The sequence below is a fragment of the Megalobrama amblycephala genome, linkage group LG22 (genome assembly GCF_018812025.1).
Source record: "Megalobrama amblycephala isolate DHTTF-2021 linkage group LG22, ASM1881202v1, whole genome shotgun sequence".
Taxonomy (NCBI): Eukaryota; Metazoa; Chordata; class Actinopteri; order Cypriniformes; family Xenocyprididae; genus Megalobrama; species Megalobrama amblycephala.
In genome coordinates, this window is record NC_063065.1 from 13,367,019 (window position 1) to 13,384,094 (window position 17,076).

Sequence of the window (17,076 nt, forward strand, 5' to 3'; positions counted from 1 at the left end):
TTAAACAAACAAATTAAATTAATTAATTAATCAATTAAAAGTATTAAATAAACAAACGTTTAGAGAAAAATGAACAAATAAATAAACAAATAAAATACAATAAATCTAACAGTGCTAAAGTTAGTAGTTAGTAGAAAAAAATATAGCTAATATAACATTTTCAGAGTATGAATTAGATATTGAAATTTATAGCTCCTTATTAAAATTTAGGATGACGGTTCCTCGCACGAGGATGATCATATTTGGGGGTCCACGCGAATATAAATAATATATCATACACGGAGGTCATAAAACTACATTTCCCAGAATGCACCTTTCTGTTTTTCACACAGACACGCCCCAAGTAGGAAGTGCTGAGTAGAGCAGCAGAAACTGTTAGCTGCTAGTTGAAGAGATCATGTTTTGAACGTGGCTTCAAACGTAGGCGGATTTATTCTTCACTTATTCATCCGATGTGTGAACGCAGCTATTTAGGATATTGTCATCCACTCCCTGTGCTGACCACGCTAAAAACAGCGGCATCATGGAGCACATCCGCACACCAAAGGTAGAATTGACTAAAATACAAGAATTCTGCGAGGTCTGCCCTGGAGTGGCAGAGTCAGTCATGATTTCAAAGTCACAAACACTTGTTAAATGTTATTCAGTTTATGTATATGTATCATTTATTTACATGAATCTAAACTATAACGTGGTTTCACTATATAAATATGCCGCGCGGCTCTCATCAGTGTTTATGTTCATTTATATCTTCTGGCCTTATATGAGTCGAATGCACTTGAATCTAGTACCAGTGATCCGTATGTGGATGTTCTTTGCCTGTGTGGCCATTTTGACAGATTTCAAAATCTGTGCAGAACTGGATTGTCCTGTAAGCTTTAGGCCTTGGAGGCTGATTCTGCATTTTTCTGTTGTCTAATAATATAAGACCAGTGATGTAGTAAATAAGGCTCCCAACACTGCCTTATTTCTGTCTTTATTGTTGTGACATAATGTATGACTTTAGTACTATAGTAACTAGAATGGACTGAACTGTATCTTTTTCTCCTTATCCATCTTCTTCATGTGAGGGGGTCTGTAATAAAAAAAAAAAAAAAAAAAAAAAAAAAAAAATATACATATATATATATATATATATATATATATATATATATTACATTGAGGGGCCATGGGTCTGTAAAGTTCTCATCTCACTCATGTAGAATATATCTGATTTTTGCTTTTTGATGCCTGAACTGCTGTATAAACAACTGTTTGAAGTTTCTACACACTGTTGCTTGTCGATTCCCTCTTTAAAATCTTCCTTGCTGTTTGTTTTGTGATGTCTGCAGATTTTATTGCAATCACAGGAAGTTGGTTGCTTAGCTGCAGGCAGTTGCTGGGAAACAGCCAGATCTAATTGTAATTTACAGTAGTTTTAGATAATATGAATGGATGTCTGGGTTCAGTGTCTCAGATGTTTTTATTTATTTTTTTTACTAAACTGACTCTCTCATCATGTTTCCTATCTTACTGCATGTCAAAATATGTTGTAAGTCATCATTTATGATATGATGTCGGGCAATATGATATGCGTTGCCAATTAGTGTGATGTTAACGTAATACAAAGATATTTAAAGTGTTAGTTAAGTTCACCCAAAAATGAAAATAATGTCATTAATTGCTGACCCTCATGTCGTTCCACACCCATAATAAGACCTTCGTTCATTTTCAGAACACAAATTAAGATATTTTTGATTAAATCCGATGACTCAGTGAGGCCTCTATTGAGAGCAATGCCATTGAAACTCTCAAGATCCATAAAGGTACTAAAATCATATTTAAAACAGTTCATGTGAGTTCAGTGATTCTACCTTAATATTATAAAGCGACGAGAACACTTTTTGTGAGCCAAAAAAACAAAATAACGACTTTTCATCAATATAGTGATGAGCCGATTTCAAAACACTGCGTCTGAGCTTTACGATTTGAATCAGTGATTCGAAGCACCAAAGTCACGTGATTTCAGCAGTTTAGCCGTTTGATAGGAGATCTGAATCACTGATTCGATTCGTAAAGCTCTGAAGCAGTGTTTTGAAATCGGCCCATCACTATATTGTTGAAAGTCGTTATTTTGTTTTTTTGGCTCACAAAAAGTATTCTTGTCGCTTTATAATATTAATATTGAACCACTGAACTCACATGAACTGTTTTAAATATGTTTTTAGTACCTTTATGGATCTTGAGATTTACAATGGCATTGCTGTCTATAGAGGCCTCACTGAGCCATCGGATTTCATCAAAATATCTTAATTTGTGTTCCGAAGATGAATGAAGGTCTTACGGGGGTGGAATGGCATGAGGGTGAGTAATAAATGACATTATTTTCATTTTTGGGTGAACTAACCCTTTAACTGTATTTTTACTGATGGTTTATCATCTTGAAAATTATGTGACGTATGTATGCGTCACATGAACCTATTTTCCCCACTCATGTTTTTGTTAATTAAGTATTTTGGATAATTTTATTATACTTTAAGCTATTAGCTGTCTCAATTTAACAGATCTTACCATGTTTAAATCAATTCTACAGGTTTTTTCCTGAAATTATATATGTAGAAAATGTGTAAAACGTCAGTGGATGTTGCTTGGTCCTGCCATTTATTTTCGATTATGCAAATTTCTCATGGAAGTTATATTTGGCTTAATTCTTTCACAGTTAATCTCAATAAAAGTAATTTAAGTGTAACTGCTGCTTTCTTCCACAGGTAGAACAAGTGAAGCTGCTGGATCGCTTTAACAACAAGTCCGTCACAGGAACCCTGCATTTGACTGCTACACATCTGATCTTCGTGGAGAGTAATTCAGCCAGTGCCCAGGAGATATGGGTAAGAACAGCCACCCTAAACCGTCTCTAAATGATCTGTCATGACGTGATAAAGAATTCCTGTGTGACCGACAGGGTATAGCTTGGCTATACAGTAGCACTAAGCCACTCTTTTTGTTGACAGGATAATAGTGAATTAGATCATGGGAATGAGGTTACTAGTTTTTCACGGTGGCGGTAGGCATTGTTGCTGTGGAAACCTGTCGGCTAAACTTGCCCTCAAGGCCAAGTGAATACGAGAGTGTAGGGGAGGCCAGGAGAGGACATGAATACCAATGACCTACATAGCTCAAGATGTGATCTGCCACGTTTAGAGTCCACTGATCTGTCCGTCTCAGTGTGTGAGCTTGAATAGCAGATGAACAACCATATCTCATCATCTTCTTCAGACAGGAAGCAGGACAGAGCAGGTGATAACACTGACAAACACAGTTTATCATTATAATATACTCCTTGAGAGGTTATTGCTTTTATGCTATTCGTTATCTAATCGATAGGTCTAAGTATTTTTGCCTGGAAGACGATAAAACTTGTGAAGCAATCACATAGACTTACCTTTAAGTCTTGAAGGAGGTACTTTTGATATGGGCCAGTAAGTAACCACCAATAACAACAACCTAGAAACTACATATCAACACCCAGAATACCCTAGCAATTGCATAGCAATTGTTCAGGCAAGCATAACTTAATTAATTTAGTTTAATGATGAGATCTGGCCTCAGGAGCACATTTCTTGAGACTTTCTTCCAGCACTTTCTAAAAACTAGCTGACTGGTTGGAGTAACAGATGTTCACATGACAGTCTGGAACCCAGCTGAAATATATTCTGCATCCTCACATGTTGCTTCTTCACTCTCAGGACTAGCTCGCACAAAACGTCTCTCTGTCTGCCTGCAGTAATGCCTTCTGTTCCCTATGCATTATGCATTACATAACACACTTCAGTGATCAATGACAACAGCAACCTGAGTCACGATGCAAATGGAAATGCAGATACATGCGCATTTTAATAACACCCCAGATTTTGACCTTCCAAAAGTGCTGTGTAGTTAATTGAAAATGGTAATCCTGTGTGTAGTGAATTCTCTTTGTGGTGGTCTTGCACATTACATTCGTCTTAAAGATAGAGGAACACAAGAAGAGGAACAAAGAATAAAATGGAGATTGCTACATATCTTAAAAAAAGGATCCAGTCCAATCTGAGGCTAGTTGATGTAGTAAGTAATGCAGTATTTAGACAAATAGTAGTTCATCACACATGTTCCCTGGTGTTTGACAACCACAAATGCTTTGTTTCATTTTAAAAAAGTGTATATATCCATTGTTTTATTGTTTGTTAACACTCTTGAAGATTTTTTAGCATTTAAACCAAATACAGTTTTTAGAAAAAATAGATTGCAAAAAACCTGATAGTTTTACCATAAATTTTCTCCCCACAGAAGCTGGCATGATGTTAAATAACAAACAAAACTAAAAAAAAGCTTATTTTTTTAAAATGCTTTTGCACAATATATCGGTTACCAGCCAATACTTTAGTTTTTTCGGTATCGAAAAATATTGTATATCATAATTGTCTATTCTCATTTCACTATTTCTACATTTAGATTGCCTTTGCCGTCATCTAACACTCAAAGTTAATCTTTAAAAATAGTAATAATGTAATTACACTGTTTAATGTAGTCTGTAATAAATCATTCATACTGTACATTAGAATGTTGTGATGCCTAAATTCACTTGTAGCATTTAAAATGATTTATTTTAGTTTTTATTTATTTAGACAAAATAGTATGGAATTTCGTCGGCGGCGATGGCCTCATGGGCAGTGCGCTGACATGTAGCGCCAACGCGCTTCGGGCAACCCGAGTTCGAGTCCTGGCTTGTGGTCCTTTCCCGATCCTGTCCCCCTCTCTCTCTCTCCCACTTCGCTTCCTGTTTAATCACTGTCCTATCATAATAAAGGCAAAAACGCCAAAAATAAATCTTTAAAGGTGCCCTAGATTAAAAAATTGAATTTACCTCAGCATAGTTAAATAACAAGAGTTCAGTACATGGAAAAGACATACAGTGAGTCTCAAACACCATTGTTTCCTCCTTCTTATATAAATCTAATTTATTTAAAAGACCTCCGAAGAACAGGCGAATCTCAACATAACACCGACTGTTACGTAACATGTTCCCAACATTATGAAAGGCATTAGACAAGGGCAGAACATCTGGATGTGCACAGCTGAGTCAACAGACTAGGTAAGCAAGCAAGGACAATAGCAAAAAATGGCAGATGGAGCAATAATAACTGACATGATTCATGATAACATGATATTTTTAGTGATATTTGTACATTGTCTTTCTAAATGTTTCGTTAGCATGTTGTTAATGTACTGTTAAATGTGGTTAAAGTTACCATCGTTTCTTACTGTATTAAAGGAGACAAGAGCTGTCGCTATTTTCATTTTTAAACACTTGCAGTCTGTATAATTCATAAACACATCTTCATTCTTTATAAATCTCTCCAACAGTATAGCATTAGCCGTTAGCCACGGAGCATAGCCTCAAACTCATTCAGAATCAAATGTAAACATCAAAATAAACACTGTACTTACGCGATTAGACATGCTGCATGACGAACACTTTGTAAAGATCCATTTTGAGGGTTATATTAGCTGTTTGAACTTTTTTATGCTGTTCAAGGCAAGCGCGAGCTCTTGGGGCGTGGAGCACGAGATTTAAAGGGCCACACACCCTGAATCGGCTCATTTCTAATTATACCCCAAAATAGGCAGTTAAAAAAATGAATTAAAAAAAATCTATGGGGTATTTTGAGCTGAAACTTCACAGACACATTCAGGGGACACCTTAGACTTATATTACATCTTTTTAAAAAAGTTCTAGGGCACCTTTAAAAAAAAAAAAAAAAAGTAATAATTTTGGAATTTTAATAATGTGTGCATTTTATCAGTTATCGGCCATATCTTGAAAAAAATTATAGGGCAAAATAATATTGGCCAGAATTATCAATACATTCCTACTTTACATGAAAAGTACTGTAATTAATACAATGGCATTAAATTATTTTTAAAATGTTGCTTAACTGTCCAAATCCTTTCACTGTAGTTGAATTTTGTGAATGCATTTTGCATGTATTGATACGTTCAAGTCCTCCTGGGAAGTTTGTATTTTCGAGTTGGGAAGTTGTGTTTACAACGTCAGGTGCGTCCAAATCATTTTCGTTGGAGCAAGATGGCAGTCTACACAAAAAGTACATTCAATAAAATTCTAAATACCTATAAGTATTGTGGTATTCTGTCACATTTCTCACTGACACGCCTCCAACTCATAAACTCTGGACTTAAAGAAAATCCCAAGCTTGTATTTACGACTTTGCGGTGGCATTCATGTGCGTTCATCGATTTTTCTGACATGACTTGAACGCATCTTATGTGTTTGTGTGTTCAGATCCTGCATCATCACATCGCCTCCGTGGAGAAACTGTCCCTCACAACCAGTGGCTGCCCGCTCCTCATTCAGTGCCGGAATTTCCGGGTTGTCCACTTTGTGATTCCCAGAGAGCGTGATTGTCATGACATCTACAGCTCTCTTCTCAGGCTACTGAGACCAGGTGGGTAAACTCACATGTCTGCCCTCATCAAAAATAAATAGACTGCATAAGTTCCCTGAAAGTCACAGCAGAGAATATTTAGTCTTTGCCACCCTCTGTTCTGTGACTGGACGACAGATATTACGATCATGCTCGAGGTCAGGGACATGTGCGCACTCCAGATGGTCACCTGAATAGTATGACTTTCATTTTCACCTTTTGTAAAGTTAATAATTCTTTTATTTTGTACTCCAGTGTCCTATGATGAGCTGTACGCATTCTCCTACAACCCAAAGCAGAATGACCAACAGAGAGAGGAGGGGTGGCAACTGATAGACCTCGCAGCTGAGTTTGAACGGATGGGTGTGCCATGTGACCAGTGGCAAATGACAGATGTTAACAGGGAGTACAAGGTTTGTATCATTTGTGAAATATACTCAATGTCACTTTCTCTTGCTTTGAACCAGCAATATTGAATCTGATTCAGGATGTGTTTGACCTAAACTCTCATGAAGCTGTCAAGCAACCTAAAATAGAGTGTAGTGTCCCTCAAGACTTGTATTAGAGTAATGTAGTTGGAGTAAAATTAGGTTTTAGTCAGATAAGCAAACACCAGGCCAAGCCAATACGAGTTAGTGGTGTTTTATTTGTGAATAAATCCGATGTGCTTTGGTCGTGAATTGCTCTATTTATTAACAAATCGCTTGAGTTAATGATTTAGTGATTCATTCATAGTACAAAAAGGACTTGAGAGACTTATACAAAGATGTATTTGCATAACATTGTAATCTGCAGAAAAGGTCTGAACATCTTTTTGGTGAATTAATTCAAGTTACCGAGATGAATCAAAATCCCCACCGCCGACATGTGCAGCTTTATTTTTAGGTGTGTTTATATAAGCATTGGACATAATTAAAATTGTTATTAGAATGTAGAATTATAATATTTATCATAATATACAGTGGGTACGGAAAGTATTCAGACCCCCTTAAATTTTTCACTCTTTTTTATATTGTAGCCATTTGCTAAAATCATTTAAGTTCATTTTTTTTCCTCATTAATGTACACACAGCACCCCATATTGACAGAAAAACACAGAATTGTTGACATTTTTGCAGATTTATTAAAAAAGAAAAATTGAAATATCACATGGTCCTATGTATTCAGACCCTTTGCTCAGTATTTAGTAGAAGCACCCTTTTGATCTAATACAGCCATGAGTCTTTTTGGGAAAGATGCAACAAGTTTTTCACACCTGGATTTGGGGATTCTCTGCCATTCCTCCTTGCAGATCCTCTCCAGTTCTGTCAGGTTGGATGGTAAATGTTGGTAAACAGCCATTTTTAGGTCTCTCCAGAGATGCTCAATTTGGTTTAAGTCAGGGCTCTGGCTGGGCCATTCAAGAACAGTCACAGAGTTGTTGTGAAGCCACTCCTTCGTTATTTTAGCTGTGTGCTTAGGGTCATTGTCTTGTTGGAAGGTAAACCTTCGGCCCAGTCTGAGGTCCTGAGCACTCTGGAGAAGGTTTTCCAGGATATCCCTGTACTTGGCCGCATTCATCTTTCCCTCGATTGCAACCAGTCGTCCTGTCCCTGCAGCTGAAAAACACCCCCACAGCATGATGCTGCCACCACCATGCTTCACTGTTGAGACTGTATTGGACAGGTGATGAGCAGTGCCTGGTTTTCTCCACACATACCGCTTAGAATTAAGGCCAAAAAGTTCTATCTTGGTCTCATCAGACCAGAGAATCTTATTTCTCACCATTTTGGAGTCCTTCAGGTGTTTTTTAGCAAACTCCATGCGGGCTTTCATGTGTCCTGCACTGAGGAGAGGCTTCCGTCGGGCCACTCTGCCATAAAGCCCCAACTGGTGGAGGGCTGCAGTGATGGTTGACTTTCTACAACTTTCTCCCATCTCCCGACTGCATCTCTGGAGCTCAGCCACAGTGATCTTTGGGTTCTTCTTTACCTCTCTCAACAAGGCTCTTCTCCCCCGATAGCTCAGTTTGGCCGGACGGCCAGCTCTAGGAAGGGTTCTGGTCATCCCAAACATCTTCCATTTAAGGATTATGGAGGCCACTGTGCTCTTAGGAACCTTAAGTGCAGCAGAAATTTTTTTGTAACTTTGGCCAGATCTGTGCCTTGCCACAATTCTGTCTCTGAGCTCTTCAGGCAGTTCCTCTGACCTCATGATTCTCATTTGCTCTGACATGCACTGTGAGCTGTAAGGTCTTATATAGACAGGTGTGTGGCTTTCCTAATCAAGTCCAATCAGTATGATCAAACACAGCTGGACTCAAATGAAGGTGTAGAACCATCTCAATGATGATCAGAAGAAATGGACAGCACCTGAGTTAAATATATATGTGTCACAGCAAAGGGTCTGAATACTTAGGACCATGTGATATTTGTTTTTCTTTTTTAATAAATCTGCAAAAATGTCAACAATTCTGTGTTTTTCTGTCAATATGGGGTGCTGTATGTACATTAATGAGGGAAAAAAAATGAACTTAAATGATTTTAGCAAAGGGCTGCAATATAACAAAGAGTGAAAATTTTAAGGGGGTCTGAATACTTTCCGTACCCACTGTACAATCATATAGAATTACACAATGACCAAAACTATTTCAAGCCAAAACAAATATTTTAGATTTAATATTTTAGGGGGTGTTTACATGACAACTAAAAATTGAAAACTTTTTATGTGTTTTGGCTGTTCATTTATACGACAACGGCAACGTTAAGCATTTTGGAGGCCTGAAAACATACTTTTGAAAACAGGTTTCAAAGTGAAAACTTTTGAAAACGATACCGTTATCGTCTCTGTATAAACTACAAAAATGTGAATTTGTGAAAACAGTGACCATATGCGTATTGCGTGTTCAGTCTATAGGCGCTTAGTGTATCTGTACAAAGTGACATCGCCAGCTACTGGCCTGGCATGAATAATACAGCATTTTTAGTCATTTTTGCAGATCCGTGTGAACGGGGGTCATTTGACAACGTTGTCGTTTGTACGCGAAAAACACAAAGGAAAAACTTTTCCATTTTTAGCAAATTGTTGACATGTAAACATACCCTTAGAAACTTCAAATTAGTCACCCTTTCATGAGATGCATCCTGGAATGCTCTTTTAGCTGTTTTGAAGCAGTTGTTAAATTATTAAAAAATACTTTCCAGTAATTGAAATCAAGCAGAAATAAAATAAAATATAAATATTAGATGGAAAACCTTAAATTTAAAAACTTGTTACCTTGAGATATGTTGCCTTGACAACTAACTGAAATAAATAAGTTGGAACACCAAAAAAAAAAAAAAACCTGAAATAAAATAAAGCTAAACAGAAAACTAAAACTAATTAAACTAACAAAATGACAAAAGTGCAAACAAAATTACTAAAACTTAAACTGAAATTAAAATGAAAACAAAAATAAAAAATAAAAGCTATTTCAAAATATTAATAAATACTATAATAATACTAAAATATCGCTTTTATTATACAGTTTTAAATATATATTTTAAATTTTAACATATTAATATATAACACATTAAATAAGCTTTTAGGCATAAGTCTTTAGATCAAGAGAAACATAAATTCAATGAAGTGTGTCCATAGTTTTGACTTGTACTGCAGTGTTTCTAGTGCGGTAATTGTTTCTTTAGTGTATTGTTAACGGTTCTGACTATAAATTCTGTGCTAAGGTGTGTGAGACATATCCAAGAGACTTATACGTACCCATTACGGCCAGTAAACCCATCATAGTCGGAAGCTCCAAGTTCAGAAGCAAAGGCCGTTTTCCTGTTCTTACATACTTCTACCAGGAGAAGAAGGTAAGAATGGTTTATTCTGTCTTTACTGACGAGAAAAGGAAGCCAGTGGTTGATATGAAGAATGTTAGCCCTTTGATTAATGAAAATAGTCTCTGTTCACATTATAATGACCATTAGTTGTTTCTGCTGCGTGCTTGATGTTAGATAAAGGAATGAGATGGTAAACAGGTTATGGCTTGTCAGCACACAGAGGCTGATTATGTTCAACAGTAGTTTTACTGGCAAATCAGGGCTGTATGCCAGTGGCTTGTTCCCAGCATCTGCACTGGCTTTGTTAACTCTGTCATTCCTTATTTACTCTTCTTTTATATTGAACTCCAGTGTGGTGAACATTTATATTTGTTTGTGTCATGTCTCCAGGCGGCAGTGTGTCGGTGCAGTCAGCCTCTCTCTGGCTTCAGCGCTCGCTGTTTGGAAGACGAACACATGCTTCAGGCCATCAGCAAGGCCAATCACAACAGCCGATATATATACGTGATGGATACGCGGCCTAAGGTAGAACGTCATGGAGTTTTATTGTGTTCTTCTAGCCAGTCGGTTGATCATAACTGGTTTCTTAAGCACTGTTTGTGTTTTCGTAGTTGAACGCATTGGCGAATCGTGCGGCAGGGAAAGGCTATGAGAATGAAGACAACTACTCTAATATCCGCTTCCAGTTTGTGGGCATTGAGAACATCCATGTGATGAGGGGAAGTTTGCAGAAGCTTCTGGAAGGTATGAGATGCTGAAGTATGAGTTTTTGGTTCATTCTCATCTCATTTTGTGGATTTTCAACATCTCTATTATTTGCGTCTCTCATAGTGATAGGAACGCGATCCCTTTCAATGCCTGATTACCTGGTAGGACTGGAAAACAGTGGATGGTTGCGTCATATAAAAGCCATCATGGATGCAGCTATATTTCTTGCCAAGGTAAAACTTTTTATATGTGGTATAATGCTGCTGATTCTTCAGTATTCAGTCTTGTTTTATTATTATTGATTGACTAAACGTTGCGCATTAAAATATTTTTGTGATGTGCAAACTTTATTTGTGTGCCGGATTTATATTTTTATAGTTTAGTAGTTTTCGTTAACAATAACAACACTGAATGAATTAAGCAGATTTCTCATAAATGTTTTTGTTATACCAGGCTGTGACTGTGGAGGGCGCTAGTGTCCTAGTGCACTGCTCTGATGGATGGGATCGGACGGCTCAAGTCTGTGCACTAGGCTCTCTATTGATGGATCCGTACTATCGCACCATTAAAGGTTTCATGGTAGGAGACTTTTGCGTGTTCAAGCTGGCATTGTCGTTCGTCTCTTTCCACCTTCTAATATATCTTCCTCTTGTTCTCAGGTACTTATTGAAAAAGACTGGATTTCCTTTGGACATAAGTTTGCGGACAGGTTAGCATGATTCTCTTTTTGGTTCTTGACTCAAGTTGGTTGAAGAGTCTGAGGCCCTGTTTCCACCTGGTATGAAGATGCTTTTTGGTCAGTCGGATCACAAGTGGATGATGCTAAATACAGATGTAAACAGTGTAAAAAGTTTTGAGCTTGTCCACTTTCAACCACTTCCAGAGGTATTCCAAACCGGATTGTTTTCGTAGTGTAGACGCTAATGTGGTTATGTGTGTTCGAACAGCCACTAAAGACCTCCTACTCTCTGCCTACTGACTGCTTGCTAGCCAGATGCGATTTAAAATTTGTCGGCTGAAGACCCAAGTTTGGTTTGAAGACAAAAAACGTACCAAGCACAATTCCTGATTTCTAAGACGCATTCACAGCATTCGGTGTGGTCTTGTGGCTGTCAGATAGCTGATGCTTTCCATGTTTTTCCGTCATCTCTGGGCATGTTCATATGGAAATTGCGCAAGTTTATTTTGTCCATTAGATCGAAAGATCTGAAGAAAAAAAAACATACATTTACCCCCCATAGACCCTCCCCTCGAAGAAATCAGAACAGAAGTGGTTGAAAGTGGACAAAAGAGATGGATTAAAACACCAGGTGTAAACGGGTATGTGTCTTTCATCCACTTGTGGTCCGATCGACCAAAACGCATCTTAATACCAGCTGTAAACAGGGCCTGAAATAACTCATTTCCCCGCAGGTGCGATCAATTGGACACCGACCCTAAAGAGGTGTCGCCCATATTCACGCAGTTCCTTGAGTGCGTATGGCAGCTGACTGAACAGTTTCCTCAGGCTTTCGAGTTCAGTGAGTGGTTCCTCATTCAAATCCATGAGCATATTCATTCCTGCCAGTTTGGCAACTTCCTGGGCAACAGCCAACGACAGAGAGAGGACCTTCAGTGAGTAAAACAAACATGCGTTCGCTTCCGTCCCATCATCTCAAAGCCCTTAATTCATTTGTATATCATTATAGGTTGAAGGAGAGGACATATTCGTTATGGGCTCACCTGCTGAGTGAAAAGCAGAACTACTTGAACCCCCTGTACAGCCCGAGCTTTGCAGAATCACACCCGGTTTTGGAACCATCCACCCAAGCCTACCACTTCAAGTACAAATGACTAACCACTTCTATTTATTAAGGACTCCTCCTTTATTTAGACTCTGTTTAATCAGTAACCGGTTTGTTTTGCAGGTTCTGGAGAAACATGTACCATCAGTATGACCGTTCCATGCACCCTCGGCAGTCCATTCTCAAACAAGTCCTCACCTTAACAGAAAGCAACCGAGAGCTTGAGGCCACAGTGCAAGCCCTGAAGACTGTGAGTTCACCTCAGGAATTTGGTTATTGGATAAATGTTCACTTCCCATGAAAAAGAATTAGGATTTGTGTGTTGCAAATCTCAGTTTCCTTTGAGAGATCAAAAGACATTATTTAGAACAAAATGAGGCTGGGAAGGAGTGAAGTACAGTTTGCTCAATATGACATAACATCCTACACTCTTAGAAGAAAAGGTTCTATATAGAACCCTGGGGTTTTAAAGAACCATTCATAATAAAAAGGTGCTATGTAGAGCGAAATGTCTTAAAATGTTGCATAATACTTTCATGTTAGGTTTTTTCTAAGATTAAAGTATGTTTACGAGCTGTTTAATTCTTAAAATTTATTTAATAGTAAAATGAAAACTAAATCCATCAAAAGATCCCATGATTGGAACCCCTAAAAGATTCTATACGAAGTGCCTGACAGAACCCCTTAAGGTTCTCTTTTCTTCTAATAGTGTAGGATGTATAATAATGTCAACCTATACTTTTTATATATATATATATATATATATATATATATATATATATATATATATATATATATATATATATATATATATATATATATATAACTTAATGTATAATAATAATTATTATTAAAAATTGTTATAATATATTAAGTGTTTTAATTTAATGTTAATGTTTAATTTATTATTACAACAACAATAATAATATAATAATTATAATAAATACATATTTTGTTTTAATAATAATATATACTATTATTAAAAGTAATAATGTTGTAGTTTAAAATGTATTTATTTTTATTTTAAAAATTTAATTTTTAATTAATTTATAATTCTATAATATATATATATATATATATATATATATATATATATATATATATATATATAATTTATATACAGTACAGTCCAAAAGTTTGGAACCACTAAGATTTTTAATGTTTTTAAAAGAAGTTTCATCTGCTCGCCAAGGCTACATTTATTTAATTAAAAATACAGTAAAAAACAGTAATATTGTGAAATATTATTACAATTTAAAATAACTGTTTTCTATTTGAATATATTTCACAAAGTAATTTATTCCTGTGATGCAAAGCTGAATTTTCAGCATCATTACTCCAGTCTTCAGTGTCACATGATCCTTCAGAAATCATTCTAATATGCTGATCTGCTGCTCAAGAAACATTTAATGTGTACAATTGTACAAAATATTTGTGTACAATATTTTTTTTCAGGATTATTTGATGAATGGAAAGTTCAAAAGAACAGTGTTTATCTGAAATCTAATCTTTTGTAACATTATAAATGTCTTTACTGACACTTTTGATTGATTTAATGCATCCTTGCTGAATAAAAGTATTAATTTCTTTAATTTCTTTTCAAAAAAATAAAAATAAAAATTCTTACTGACCCCAAACTTTTGAACGGTAGTGTATAATGCTACAGAAGCTTTGTATTTCAGATAAATGCTGTTCTTTTGAACTTTCTATTCATCAAGGAATCCTGAAAAAAAAGTACACAACTGTTTTCAACATTGAAAATAATCATAAATGTTTATTGAGCAGCAAATCAGCATATTAGAATGATTTCTGAAGGATCATGTGACACTGAAGACTGGAGTAATGATGCTGAAAATTCAGCTTTGCATCACAGGAATAAATTACTTTGTCAAATATATTTAAATAGTACACAGTTATTTTAAATTGTAATAATATTTCACAATATTACTGTTTTTTACTGTATTTTTAATTAAATAAATGTAGCCTTGGTGAGCAGACGAAACTTCTTTTAAAAACATTAAAAATCTTAGTGGTTCCAAACTTTTGGACTGTACTGTATATATATATATATATATATATAATTTTTTTTTTTTTTTTTTTTAACAACTGCCATTAAGTACCAAAGGAACAAAAATCATCAATGCTGTTGTCTTTGCATTTGTGAGCAACTCATTTTGCTTTTGGTATGAAGAAGATTTCAGGTGTATAAAGTAATCTTGCACCTTTCATTGCTCTATCCTCATTGCTTTCACTGATAACCCCCATTTGTTTCCTTCATTCATCTAAAATCACACATGCACTCCTATGTCTCTATGCGTTTCCACAGAAGCTGCAGAAGTTCGGGGTGAGCACGTCCCCACTGAAGCCCAAAACACCCCCAATAGAGCGCAGTCTCCCTCCCAGACCTCAGTCTCTTATCCTGGGAGCTCCTCTTCTCAGTCGAAAGGAAGTACAGCAGGAAGAAGAAGATGAGGAGGTGTTTGGAGAGGAGGCTAGAGAGGATCCTCCGGCCAGTACTGGAGGAGAACGGACTGTAGAGGGCAGCAGTGCCACTGAAAACGGTTACGGAGAGCTGCCAGGATCGTTCGGTTCCAAGAATGAGCCGGCCGTGGTCACCTTGGAGTTTGGAGTGGCTAGAATGACCTGCTAAAGACACTTGAGGACTTGATTTTTGAGAATTAAGGAATTGAGCAGGATCGGAAAAAAATACTATTTGTATATTCTGTACTAAGAAAGATGAAGTATGTTTGCTGATGTGTGTGTGTGTGTGTGTGTGTGTGTGAGTGAGAGAAAGAGCACGCCCATGTGCGCATTTGTTTACTCTACGTGATGGCACTGCACTCATGTACGATAGACAAAGAGATAAATAGAAGAAGGAATTCAGAGGTGGATCACTTAATAAATTCATTGTTATATCTGTCAATTCAGATGTTATTTCTGTCATCATCTACATGAAAAAAAAAAAACTTGTTTTTTTTTTTTTTGTTTGCTCATTTTTTAAAGGATGCCAGTAGCACTAAAAAGAAAAGATTAAACAAAGAGCTGATGGACTTGTGACTCAAATCATTCTTTTTTTCATGTGTTCAGACTCAAAACTTCATTCGTTCCATGTCACTCGCTGTTATCTTGAAGGGTGAAAAGATTGATGCTGTCCAGAATGAAGGATGACTGCAGAGATGCCCTGCACACAAGTGACCCATGTGCAGTCTGGTCGATTGTCGGGGGTTAGTTAGGAACTCAAAAGGTTAATGTGATGTCAGAGCAGGTCAAAGGTCATATTTACTTATAGGTGATTATATGAGCTAACAATAAATCATTACGGCTACTAATCTGAATTAATCTACAGCAATCTGTCTTTGTCACATACAAAATAATCAATTGCAGATATACATTACCTCAAAAGTTCTTATACACGTGTAATAATTGTGATTGTTTCATATTTTTGAAAGAACTCGTTTATGTTCACCAAGGCTGCATTTATGTGATCAAGTATACAGTAAAAACGGTAATATTCTGAAATATTATAATTATTATTGTATGTTGAAAACAGTTTAAGTTTTATTTTTATTTAACAAGGATGCATTACATTGTTTGAATTGATGTATGTAATAACATTTCACAATTTTCTATCCAATAAATGCAGCCTTAGTGAACATAAGACTTCTTTCAAAAACACAAAAAAAATCTTAATTGTTCTTTTGACTGGTAGTAGGCTATATAATCATAAAACAAAGAAATATAGTAAATGCCTGTGGCCTAAATGTCTATTAAATTAATATATAGGATATTATATGGTTATTTTTCTAAGTCAAACAAGACCATAAGCTCATCCCAATTAACGTTTTTTCAGCATATTATGATTTAGGATGTACTAAATCTAATCTGACATAATATTTAGAAAATATAGTACAGTATGTGAATTATACAGAGCTCAAATTAAGCTGATTACAAAAGTGTCTTATTTTTCATATGTAGTCCAATGAGGGTCAAATAAGTAACTCATTGAGAATCATCTCAAAATGGTTGAGAGTCTGTTTGTATCTTACCACACTTCTATAAGTACCCGTCCGTCATCCATCTAGCGTTTGGAAGCACATCATAAAAGTGGTATTTGTGCCCAAACCCTTGGGACCTGTATTACTGACTGGAGGAGGATCACTAGACGGAATGGGAATTAGCACTAATCCCTGCGAACGCGGCCCTAGACGATAGTCTGCTGTATGTCTGTAAAGATATGCACACAAAGGCTAGTGTGAGTGTGAAATGCGTGTACATTCAAGTCTTTTATCTTTCATCTTTCATCTAAGCATAAGTCATTGA

The 17,076-nt window shown here is 36.3% G+C and overlaps 1 protein-coding gene across 1 annotated transcript; it reads left to right on the forward strand.

Moving 5' to 3' along the window:
- The first annotated feature begins 330 nt into the window (after window positions 1–330).
- On the forward strand, window positions 331–15,806 carry mtmr6 (myotubularin related protein 6). Its single transcript, XM_048174846.1, has 14 exons — window positions 331–547; window positions 2,748–2,867; window positions 6,320–6,482; window positions 6,717–6,874; window positions 10,166–10,294; window positions 10,655–10,789; window positions 10,876–11,008; window positions 11,096–11,205; window positions 11,426–11,551; window positions 11,632–11,681; window positions 12,386–12,586; window positions 12,661–12,795; window positions 12,880–13,006; window positions 15,083–15,806. Exons 1-14 carry the CDS (start codon window positions 524–526, stop codon window positions 15,404–15,406), a joined length of 1,935 nt encoding a protein of 644 aa, XP_048030803.1. The 5' UTR covers window positions 331–523; the 3' UTR covers window positions 15,407–15,806.
- The last annotated feature ends 1,270 nt before the right edge of the window (window positions 15,807–17,076 follow it).